Source organism: Dipodomys ordii, unplaced genomic scaffold, assembly GCF_000151885.1.
Source record: "Dipodomys ordii isolate 6190 unplaced genomic scaffold, Dord_2.0 Scaffold186, whole genome shotgun sequence".
NCBI classification, from domain to species: domain Eukaryota; kingdom Metazoa; phylum Chordata; class Mammalia; order Rodentia; family Heteromyidae; genus Dipodomys; species Dipodomys ordii.
Window position 1 is genome coordinate 1321945 of NW_012267402.1, and position 12742 is coordinate 1334686.

The 12742-nt window shown below is 36.3% G+C and overlaps 1 protein-coding gene across 3 annotated transcripts in view; it reads left to right on the forward strand.

Annotated features, from left to right (window-relative positions):
• Positions 1-12742, forward strand: part of Gcc2 (GRIP and coiled-coil domain containing 2) — a 43709-nt gene that overhangs the window by 13490 nt on the left and 17477 nt on the right. For all 3 annotated transcript variants that reach the window (XR_001175726.1, XM_013034275.1, XM_013034276.1), the window contains 9 exons: positions 226-295; positions 2519-2619; positions 2720-2818; positions 5244-5363; positions 6639-6803; positions 7080-7184; positions 8698-8860; positions 12354-12454; positions 12545-12622. Coding sequence is in view for 2 of the 3 variants with exons in the window: in XM_013034275.1 (XP_012889729.1) it covers positions 226-295; positions 2519-2619; positions 2720-2818; positions 5244-5363; positions 6639-6803; positions 7080-7184; positions 8698-8860; positions 12354-12454; positions 12545-12622 (1002 nt within the window). In the remaining variant the exon portion in view is untranslated. The remainder of the gene's footprint in view (positions 1-225; positions 296-2518; positions 2620-2719; positions 2819-5243; positions 5364-6638; positions 6804-7079; positions 7185-8697; positions 8861-12353; positions 12455-12544; positions 12623-12742) is intronic.

Here is a 12742-nt window from a genome sequence, read left to right on the forward strand (position 1 = left end):
CCACCTTCCCAGCCCCATTGTTACTGTTTTTTTATAAATAATAAATGCCATACACATGATGATGTTACTGCTACCTCCTCTATCAACAGAAGGAAGACAAGGAAACTAGTTTTTACATGATTTCCCATTGGCAATAATTTTCTCATCCTATAGTGATGGCCAATTGATTGCAAGGACTGATAATGAATTCTGTTTTTTGTGTTTATTTTCACCTACAAAATCTAGGATTCCTTAGAGAAATCACACGTAAAAAATGATCAACTGTCTTCATTAAAAGAGCTGGAAGAAAAAATAGGTAATTATGGCTTTACAGGTATTATCAGCTTAAATAAGCTTGCTAATAGTAGAATAAATTGGGAAATACAGTAGCCAATTAATTTTTAAAGATAGAGAAAATACTGCTGTTTTATTCTCCTCTCATCCCTATTCCCCTTAAGCACTAGTGTGTATGACTCCATTTTTAAATGCTTCCATGATCATTTTGGATCTTTCATCCATTTAACAGACATTATTTGAGTGTTCAACTGTTCTACACACTGGTAATAAAAAAGTAAACAAGATAGAGAAGCTCACTGCTAAGAGGCTGAAAGTGCAGTAGCTGGAGTGTAGATTGCATATAGTGCTGATAGCATAGGAAGTTGCCTGCTTTGATTGAAGAAGACCATCACAGAGCAAGTTCTTCAGTTGGGTTTCAAATAAGGAATGTGTTACAGAAGAAAGGAACAGTGGGTGTCTCACATTTATAATCTCAAGAATAGGAAGGTCTCAGGATATGAGGAAGAGTTGAGACTTCACACTTTATTCTTTGCAGTAGGCATTTATCCCAGTTAAAGTTGAAGAAATGCCTAGGCACTGGTGGCTCATGCCAATAATCCTAGCTACTCAGAAGACTTAAAATCTGATAATCACAGTTAGCCTGAACAGGAAAGCCCATGCAACTCATTTCCAGTTACACACCAGAAAACTGGAAGTGGAGCTGTGTTTCAAGTGGTAGAGTACTAGCCTTGAGCAGAAGAGCTCAGGGACCAGTGCCTAGGCCCTAAGTTCAAGCCCCATGACAAATGGGGGGTGGGGAGGGGAGTTAAAGAAATAGAGACTTAAAAATTTTGTATAATGTTCTGTAGTACCTAAATTTAATGGTCAGTTGAAAGAGTTTAGAATAATTCTGTTTTTTTAAATGAGTGATTAGGGTAGAAAGGGATGCTCTGTGTTATAAAAGTATAAATACTAGTTCAAATGGAGATGTTATATAGAATGCTATATAAATCTGGAGTTAGTGAAATACCTAGGCTAGAGATTAAAATGTGTAACTTGCATTAAAAATGACATGATTAAAAAATAATAAAATAAAAATGACATGATTGAAAATCAAGGCAGTACAGAAAAAAATGAGGACCATAGACAGGTTGTTCCTTGTCTTTGAATGATAGAAACAAGGGAGATTGAGAAGGAACAGACATCAAGATACTGAAACCTAGAACAGTAAATGCCTTGAAAGTTTCCACAAGTACATTTGAAGTGAAAGAAGTAGAACAATATTTAGCCAAGGCAAGTGCCACTGATTGTTTCCAATAAGAAAGATAAGTGCTGAGACCTTTCTATCAGGTTTGGAAACATAGATGACAATTCCCTAATATTATGAGTTTTAGGAAAGAAAAATATAGGGAAAAGAACCTTGAGCGCATGTAACATACCTTTTTGAAGGGTTTTGGACTTAAGAATGGTGTGGCTTATTTTTATGGAAAAGTAAGATCATGTTTGGGGTATTTGATCAATCCTATGGTGATCTCTCCATTTTGGGCCTTCAGCTGCTTCCACCATTTGTAGTTAGCCTTCATTTCTTGGTGTTATTTATTCTTGTTGATAAACAGTTGGAGAAAAGTCCATTAGAATGGGGAAGTAGCTACTCTGATGCTTGAGTAGATGAGGAGGCATGCAGGAAAACGGAGAAGTGAGGCAGGTGGCCTTCGCTATACAGTTTACTATGGCACCCGGAAAATACACATTATAGATAGGGACAGAAATTCAGATCATAACTCCAGAAAATAACACAAAATTAAGTCATCAACCCTGGAGTTTAAGTAGAGATAACCAAAGAGATTAATGGGAGAAATAAAGGTTGGATCATTCAAACATTACAGTTGTAAATATCAGGTCCATCAACCTAGAGAATACATAACTGTTCACCTGCATCCAGTATCTATCTTCTCGACTTGATCCTGATTTAGAAACCACCACCTAAGTTCCTAGCAGAGCCGAATTTTTGGGAAAAACACTTTAAAAAGCCTGAACAATTCCAATTTCTAGACATGTTTAAATGACTTAAGAAAATGGCAAAGTTTGACATTAAACACCTCAATAAGATCCTAAGTAATTAAGATAGTTTTTGCTACTTAGCTTAATTTTATACTGTAAGTTTTGTGTTCCTTGGATAAAAAGGTCTAGCATAAAAAAATACGTAACTTGAATATTTTTCTTTTTGATGTCATAGATATAGTCCTTTCATTTCTGTTTTTAGGAAATCTGGAAAAAGAATCCAAAGAGAAAGAGGAGAAAATAAGTAAGCTAAAACTAGTTGCTATGAAAGCAAAGAAAGAGCTTGATTCTAGCAGAAAAGAGGTAAGCTGACCTAAAAATACAAGAGTTAGGGATCTTAGATTTTAGACATTCCAGATTTCCTGTCCATGAAAAACTCTTAACTTTACTGTTTTGAAAACAGACCCAGACTCTAAAGGAAGAAATTGAATCTGTACGTTCAGAGAAGGATCAGTTGTCTGCTTCCATGAGAGATCTCATTCAAGGGGCAGAAAGCTATAAGGTAAATGTTAGGTGTATTACAAATTGTATTCATAACTAATGAGAATTGTATATTCTTGTTCAGAAAACAAATACCTTGGTTTTGTTCATGAATCTTTTTGCCCTAGGTTTTTCATTTGTTTGTTTCCTTCTTTTTAACCACAGTCCTGGTACTTGAACCAGAAGGCCTAGGCTCTGTCCCTAAACTTTTTTGCACAAAGCTACTACTTGCGCCATAGCTCCACTTCTGGGTTTTCTATGGATAATTGGAGATAAGAGTCTCATGGACTTTCCTGCTCAGGCTGGCTTCAAACCAAGATCCTCAGATCTCAGCCTCCTAAGTAGCTATGATTACAGGAATGAGGCTTCTCACACCTGGCATTTTTTTCCTAGTTTTTATACAGTGTAGCTCTAGAATCCTGATTCCAAGATTTTAAAGTAATAACCTTTAAAGTATTTTTTAAAAGTAAAATTCTATTTAAGAACTTTGCTAATAAAAGTCAGAAATAAAAAGGGGGCTGGCTGCTGGTGGCTCACACCTGTAATCCTGGCTTCTTTGGAGGCTAAGATCTGAAGATCACAGTAATTGGCATCACCAGTTTACAAGTGAGATATCTGACTCAATGTTACTTAAAAATTCTTAATTGACTTCAAGATCAGTAATATAACAGAGCTAGGACTTTTTCAGTGTTGCACATTGATAGTTAAGCCAACAATCTATACTACCCAAGGAGGATCAAAAACAAAAGTCACTGGAAAAGGAATTAAAAACTATATGAGAAAAATCTTGACACTGAACAGACTAAAATCTGGATGGGATTTCGTCAGGGAAAAAAAAAATGTTAATATAAGCCTGGCACCAGTGGCTCACACCTACAATCCTAGCTATTCAGGAGGCTGAGATCTGAGGATCACGGTTCAAAGCCAGCCAGTGCAGGAAAGTCTGTGAGAGTCTTCTCTCCAATTAACCACCAGAAAACTGGAAGTGACACTGTGGCTCAAGTGGTAGAGCGCTCACCTTGAGCTGAAGAGGTCAGGGACAGCACCCAGGCCCAGAGTTGAAGCCTCATGACAAACAACAATAACAACAAAAATTATGTAGAATAAGTAAGAGCTTATCTACATGGGTTTGGGTACAAAAACGAATAATATATTCTGTAAATTTTTAAAAAGTCTCATAATAATTGGTTACTTATTGAGTTCTTTACAAAAAGGTGTTTCTGAAATTCCAAAGCAATTTAAGAAATTACCAAGAGAAAGATTAAACTATATAAAGTTAGTATACCTGATCTATATTTGAAAGAAACTACCACGTTAAGGGCTGGGAATGTGGCTTAGTGGTAGATTACATGCCTAGCATGCATGAAGCCTTGGGTTCAATTCCTCAGTACCACATAAACTCCAGTGGTAGTGGTAGAGTGCTAGATTAACTTGTAAAAGAAGTTCAGGGACAGTCCTCAGGCCCTTGAGTTCAAGCCCCAAGATTGGCAAGAAAAAAGAAACTACTATGTTAGATTATAGGATCTTTTCAGTAATATAGACTAGCCATGCACTGGTGGCTTATACTGGCAACAAAAAAGAAAAAAAGACATGGAGATACAGCTTCTCATGCAAACTGGTTCATGAATAAGCACCTATATAAATGTTAAATAACTATTTTTGTTGGTGGTGTTTTGTCAGTATTGGAATTTGAATTCAGGGCCTTGTGCTTGCCAGGTAGGTACTCTACCATATGAATCATACCCCCAGCTTTTTGGGATTTTTTTTCCTTTTTTTTGGGGGGGGGGTCCGGTCGTGGGGCCTGAACTCTGGGCTTGGGCGCTGTCCCTCAGCTCTTCAGCTCAAGGCTAGCGCTCTACCACTTGAGCCCCGACGCCACTTCTGGCTTTTTTCTTGTTGCTTATGTGGTGCTGAGGAATCGAACCCAGGGCCTCTGGCATGCAAGGCAAGCGCTCTACCACTGAGCCACCTTCCCAGCCCCTGGGGTTTTTTTTTCCTTTAAAAAAAAAAAGAGAGAGAGAGAAGTTGCACTTTTTACCCAGAAACCTATACTGTGATCTTCCTATTTACGCTTTCAATAACAAGCACATGCCACTGTGCTTCGCTTTTTTGGTTTTGAGATGCGGTCTCAAGAACTTTTTTGCCTGAGATAGCTTCACACTGTAATCCTCCTGATCTCTGCCTGCAAAGAAGCTCAGATTACAGATGTAATCTGATTCAAATGTTTTTAAAAATAGATTTATAAACTTTTAATGAAGTAATATTAATCCTTTCTCATATTTTTATATTTAAATTTACATTTATATTTTATTGCTATATTTTCATGTTAAATATTTTAAGCATCCCAAATGGATTCAGTAAGTCTTATATCAGGATAGCTTGATTATACAATCTGACCTACTGAATGCATAATAACCTAGTGTTAAATTTTTTGTCTTTCTTTGAAGAATCTTTTACTAGAATATGATAAGCAATCAGAGCAGTTGGATATGGAAAAAGAACGTGCTAACAATTTTGAGCATCACATCGAAGACCTTACCAAACAATTAAGAAATTCAGCTTTCCAGGTAATTTTAAGTCAATTCAGACATGAAAATTGTGATAAATTTTAATCTCAGTATATATTTGTGTAAATAATTTAAATGCAGTCAGATAATTTCTTTTTTTCTCCTGTATTAGAAGGCTATTGACAAAATAGCTAAATAACTATCCTGTTAACAGTGGTAGCTTGTAAAACTTACCTTTTTTTTAAAAATTGTGAAAATGCCACATAGCGGGGTTACAATTACATGGGCAAGATAATGAGTACATTTCTTATCAAGCATTGTTGCCTCCTCCTTTGTTTCCCCTTCCCATTCCTTCCCATCTCCCACCCTACTTCCCCCACCCCCATTAACCTTATCATTACATGGACTTGATTTTGAAATCTTTTTTTTTTTTATATTTTAATATATATATATATTTATTGTAAAGTTACCATACAGAAGAGATACAGTTACCTGAGTAAGGAAATGAGTACATTTCCTATTGAGCATTGTTACCCCTTCCTTTGTTTTTCCCCTACTATCCAAACAAACCAATTTTAATGTTGCTCATCTTGTCCCTCTGTTGTATGAAAGCTACAAAAAAGGTTTTGCACAGTCACTTTGCTTCCTCTTTCTCTTGATTGACCCTGCCAGCCACCCCCTCTTCCCCCCCCACAGTTTTGTTCTGTGGAACAAGCCTTGTGTCTGTGGTTTCTAGAGATCTGTGAGAATAAAAATGACTTTTTTATGATAGTCATTTTGATGTCTGCATATCCTAACATATCTGATTAAAACAAATCCTTGCACATTTAAAAATATGTGTAGTGGCATCTTATTGTTTTAATTTGCAGTTTCATACTGATATATAATGTTGAACATATTTTCATATGCTTATTTGGCATCTGTATATCTTCAGTGAGGTATCTGTTCAGATTCTTTGCCCATTTTTTTTTTATTTTGAAATCTTAAAAAAAATTTTTGACCAGTCCTGGGGTTTGAATTCTGGGCCTGGGCATTGTCACTGAGTTCCTTTTGCTCAAGACTAGCATTCTACCTTTTGAGCCCCGTAGCACCACTTCTGGCTTTTTTTGAGTAGTTTATTGGAGATAATAGTCACCTGGACTTTGCTGCCCAGGTTGTCTTTGAACCACAATCCTCAGATCCCAGCCTCTGAGTAGCTATGATTTACAGGTATAGCCACTGGTGCCCAGCTAAAATCTTAAAATTTTTATACTATGCCAGTATTCTCAGTAAACATTTAGTCTTTCTTTGCATATTTTCCACGTATTTATAGTAATGAATCATTCATCATTTCAGTGTGAAAAATTGAGTTCAGATAATGAAGATCTTCAGGCCCGTATTGAGACACTACAGGCTAATGCCAAGTTATTAGAAGTGCAGATTTTAGAACTCCAGAGAACTAAAGCAATGGTAGATAAAGAATTGGAAACTGAAAAACTTCACAAAGAGCAGAGGATTAAGGTAAAAAAAAAAAAACTTACTGATTTACATATATACGATATAGAGATTTTTATCAAAATATTACTGAATGAAGAAAATACTAGTAAAGGAATGAACACTGAGTACAATAGAGTTCATTCATTCCTTAATATATACAGACTGATTTTGAATGTGTATATTTTTTTAAATGTTAAAAGATTACCAGACTTTTTGTTTTTTTGTGTGTCAAATTTAAAGCCCTTAACAAATACCCATTTTTTTAAATGTTGGTTGAATTGGTTTTATTTTTAATTTTAGGAACATACCAATACTGTAAAGGAACTTGAAGAACTTCAGCTACAATTTCAAAAGGAAAAGAGACAACTTCAGAAAACCATGCAAGAATTAGAGCTGGTCAAAAAGGTAATATAAGACTCCAGAGCCACGGGGCTGGTAAGGTGGCTCAGTGGTAGAGTGCTTGCCTTGCATGCCTGAGGCCCTGGGTTCGATTCCTCAGCACCACATAAGCAAAAAGAAAAAAGCTGGAAGTGACGCTGTGGCTCAAGTGGTAGAGCACTAGCCTTGAGCTGAAGAGCTGAGTGACAGCGCCCAGGCCCAGAGTTCAGGCCCCACGACTAGACCCCCCCCCAAAAGAAAAGGACACCATAGCCAAAACTTAGTCATTATTCATGTTATTAAATACACAAAAAAGGAATAGTTTGATATATTCTTGTGATACTAAAATATGCTTTTCAGTTTATTAATTGAAATTTTAACTTATTCCTCTTAAGTACCTATCTTTTTTTTATTTTTTTACATCCATGAATCTCTTTTAAAAACAGCTTTAATGTTCTACATAATCCATGCAGATTTATTAAAAATACATATTTTAACCTGTACCCTTTCATGTGCCTGTCCACAAACAAATCCATTTGTGAGCATGAAGAATGACAAAACGTACTATCTGACCGGGCACTAGGCAACCTGAATTTTTATTTCCTATATAACCCAAACTTAAATCTACCAGGAAGTTATATTGCACCACCACCACCACCACAAAAGCTTAGATTTGCTCTGAAACACAGAATCACATTAAAAATTACCTTACAATGTTTCCAAACTTCAATCGGTGGTATAAATGCTGCATGAATAACAAGCTGGCTATATATAATAACTCTGGCCAGCGCGGAGACTGAGGCCCCGGTGGGGCTTTTGTGCATCTCCTCCAACACCAGTTCCTGAAGCCCAGGATTCTGGTCTCCATGGTGATTGGGCCCTGCATTTCCTCACTTCTGGGTCTGCATTCCCGGTGAGCCGATCTGTGCGACCAAGCCACATCTACCGACCCAAGGAGAAGCCATTTCGCTGAAAAGCCTCTGCTCCCGCAGGCTGCATGGACCTGTAGTCAATAAAGCCCCACGCCAACGTGCTCTTGCTTGCACACCGGCGGGCAGCGCCGGGGCGCGGAGCCCGCCCTGGTGCTCACGGGGAAGGGCGGCCTCCAAGGTCTGGGTAGCGGGGTCGTGAACATGGCTGGCTCAAGTCTGGGCACGGATATCCCGTTCTAAACTTGCAGAAGAGAATCAGAAGCGCTGAGCAGCAGGCACGACTCTGGGCCGAGGCCTTGGCGGCACCGTCCCAGGAGCGGGTCGGGTGGGTCCAAGTACCTATCTTTTTAAGATCCCCATAAAACTAGAACTATTATAGTTAAAGAAAGCTACAATCAAATAGAATGAAACTAAGAAAGTTGAGTTGAACTATTAGAAAACAACTTTATGAAATTAAAAACTAGAAAGTATTTCTCCTTTCTTCATTACTGTTTACAATATTAGTATGTTATAGAGAACCTGAAATTACTTGTTTTCTGTAGCACCATTTTAGCAACTTTACAAATGACACTAACCTAGTAATGTGTAATCTTCTATAAAATGTGCAGGATGCTCAACAAACTACACTCATGAATATGGAAATAGCAGATTATGAACGTTTGATGAAAGAACTAAATCAAAAGTTAACGAACAAAACCAGCCAAATAGAGGATTTGGAACAAGAAATAAAAATTCAAAAACAAAAACAAGAGACTTTACAAGAAGAAATGAGTAAGTAAAAACAAATCTACTTTACTTTCTAATTATTTCATCATAATAGGTTGAGAGGGCAGTATTAGTTTATCTCACAAGTCCCTTACCATATGTTTCTAACACAATGCTAAACATGAGGACCAGAAGGAGTATAAAATCATTTGCCATGTGGGTGCTAGCCTGATGGGATTCCTCACTTAAACATTTCTTAAGTACTTGCTGTATGTTTAATACAAAGACAAAAACAAATTTGACAAGGTCTTTCTCCACAGTTTGCTGATTAGCAAATATAAATGTAAGTGAAGCATTTAAAGATGTTTCTAAACCAGGTGCCAGTCGCTCAACACACCTGTAGCTGTTTGAGAGATTGAGAGCCAAAGGATCTAATGGTAGGTGAGCCCAGACATACTGGAGAGATGCCTTTTCACCTAATCACATACCATGCTGGCACACGCCTATCATTCCAGTTATGTAGCAGGCTCAGATCAAGAGGATTTCAGTTCCTTTTAGCCCAGGCAGAAAAGTTCAAGAGACCCCTTTTCAACCGATTTCTGGTCATGGTGATGTATACTTGACACATTAGAGGCTGAGACAAAAGTCTGCCAAAAAAAAGTTCGACAAAAAAGGCTGAGAGACTCCATCTCAACAGAAGAGGCTGAGGATGGTGTTTTATGTCTGTCATCCTAGCAATCACAGGAAGCCTAAAATAAGTATTGTAATCCAGGTACACACACAGCAGGAAGCAAGACCCTATCTCAAAAATAGCCAGTGCAAAAAAGGGTTACAGGCATGGTTCAGTGATAAAACACCAATCTTACAAGTACAAGTCCCTGAGTTTAAACTCTATTACATTGAAAGATTTCAACTTTGTCCATAAAATATTTCCAATGTTAGCATTGAAAGTTATTGATTTAGTGCACTCCTTCAGCTGTATCTCACAAATCAATATGTGGCATTAATTTAGCTTGAACTATTTAATTTCTTTGTGATTCATTCTTAGGTCCATAGGTTACTTAGAAGCTTGTTGTTTAATTTCTAAATATTAAGTGATTTTTATCAAATACCTTTCTGTTAATGATTTCTAATTTAATCCTTTACAGTTAGTATGTACTCATGATTTCAACCCTTTTAGGTCTGTGAGCCAGCAAATGATTTCCTTTGGCCACTGTTCTTTGTTCTTGAAATCAGTATATGACTGTGTATTAGTTGTTGGATGGAGTGTTCTTTGTCCTGTCAGTTACATCATATCTGGTAGGGGGATTCTGAACTTTTCCTATCAAGTCCTACAAAAGAAGTGTGTTGATATCTCCAATCTTCTATGTGACTCACTTTCACACTTCACCTCTGTCCGTTTATTGTTTTATATATTTCAAAATTCTGATGTTCTTGATGATTTAATTTTTCTGCTAGTATAAAATGCCCTATTCCTTCTCCTAAAGTCTTATTTGATTTTAAAAGGAATCAATACTGTAAGTATCACTGGAGGTTTCTTTGTATCACTACTTAACATTTGGTTTTTGCATAAGTGTATGTAATTTCTTAGGTAGCATAGTGTTGGGTATTGCTTTGACCAAGCTGAGGGTCCCTGCTATTCAGCTGAAGTGATTAAACCATTTCCTTTTAACATGGTCACTTACCTTAAGTAACTAGGTTATTTACTCCTTACTGGTTGCTGTCTTGTCTTTTGTTTGCTTTTTCCTCCTTTCCTGTCTTCTTTTGTAGGTTTTAGTTGCTGACTTAAGGTTTTTCACATAGCTCTTGAATTTTGTAATTGGATTGCCTTCAATTACATAATACTATCTTATATTATGAGAAGTTTACAGTAGTATTACTTCCTTTTTGTCCTTTGTGCTATTTTTATGTCTTTTTGAAGTTTCTTTTAACTGTGTCTTCAAATTCACCAATCTCTAATATATAATCCATTAATCCTATCCAGTGAAGTTTTCATTTTACATAGTACATTCTCATCTCTAGAAGTTCTATTTGATCCTTTTTTTTTTCCATTTCTCACTTCAGTATGTTTGACTTTGAAGTTCTCATTTTCAGAAGCTTCATATGTGATTTTTGAAGTTACTGTTAGTTCAGAATCCACTGATATTTTGTTGGTATTTTTAATCATGTCCCACAACTAATAAAACAGTGAATCTTCCCTGACTGTTTCGTGATGGGTATTTCATAATACACCAGATAGCCTTTTGGGTTACTTTTCTAACATTCAAATGTTGCTTTGTATTACCTGTGGGATGCTGTCCCCTGATTTCATGCTATATTCATTGATCTGAGAAATTCAGCATATCTTATCATAATTCTTGGACTACTTTGCAAGACTTATGATACGATATAAAAATCACTTTTTAGAACTTTTTAGAACTGGACAAATATATGCCATGAAATAACTAAATTATGCATAGCTAAGGTACTTAGCTGACCTTACCAAATGATATAATCTCTATATGTGAATTTAGCCTCAAAAAGTTCATTAGTAGTAAGAGCAGTTATGTAACTACAGTAAGGCATACTATTTGAAACTCTGTGACTGCAGAGAACACAAGTCTTGCCATCTACTCTTATATCAAGTTTTGGCAGATTTGGCCTGCTGGTTGCAGGTGTCTGTGGAGCCTAAACAATGATTCCACTTACCCATATTGATATTTGTTGGTAAGAGTTTTTGTTTAGTACATTTTCATTTTTTCCTTGTTGAGTTCTGTTTCACTGAAAATCACTTCCACAAAAAGTTTATATATGAGTTACTGTTGCAAAAACAGATAACCAGGTATGTGCCTCAGATATGCTGTGGTTATAAATACAAATCTTTTTTTTTCTGTTACTGGCACTCTACCACTTGAGCCACATCTCACCCTTCTAGCTTTTTACTTGTTACTTAGAAAAAAGACTTTTCTGAGTAGTCAGAATTACAGTCATGAGCCACAGCTGCCTAACTTGGGGGACTTTTAAAAGTAATGTCCTTATCTTTTAAACAGCCATGTATTTATTTTAAGTATATATGCTAGTATCTTTATTGATGAATGGATTTGCTTCCAAATAATCCAGTGGGAACTCAGAGTAGATGAGATAGAAGGAAGGGATTGATGAAGATTTTCCATACAGATGTAATAGTAAACATCTTAGGTTTTATAGACCATACAGCCTGTATTGTGATTGCTCATGTCACTATTGTGGCACAATTGAATGCATATGATTTAATGAACTAGCATGTTTGTTAAAACTATTCACAAAAACAACCTGTGTGCTCCACTGTGCTGACTCCTAGTCTAAGTATAGTAAGATTGACTGTGTATGAGTAATTGCCAACCTGGGGACTGGACATAGTGGAATTCATTGTATAGTTACCACTGCTGGCAAATATGTTGGTAATATTTCAAAATAGAAATCTAAAACAGGTTTCTTTTAAAGCTTGAGTTAATACAAAGAGAAGCCTTGTCATTCATGTATTATTTTCACCCATAAAAACTATTTCATCTCTTTCTGCTGAACTTACTTCTCGTACTAGCTTCCCTACATTCCTCACTGCAGCAATATGAAGAAAAAAACACCAAAATCAAACAGCTGCTTGTGAAAACCAAAAAGGAACTGGCGGATTCAAAGCAAGCAGTATGTTAATTTCTGTTTCATATTTTAGTACTTATTCATAGTTTATAAACAACTTTATTTTTTAATTTAACCAAGATTTTCCTTCTGTAGGAAACTGATCATTTAATACTTCAAGCATCATTAAAGGGTGAGCTGGAGGCAAGCCAACAGCAAGTAGAAGTCTATAAAGTAAGATATTTATTTGTATTTACTAAGATTTAAGGGGGAACAAGAGGGAGAGTGATACATTATATGAATATTTGGATATGTCAAAATTTTTGTGTAATTGATGCCAATAAAAATGTGGAT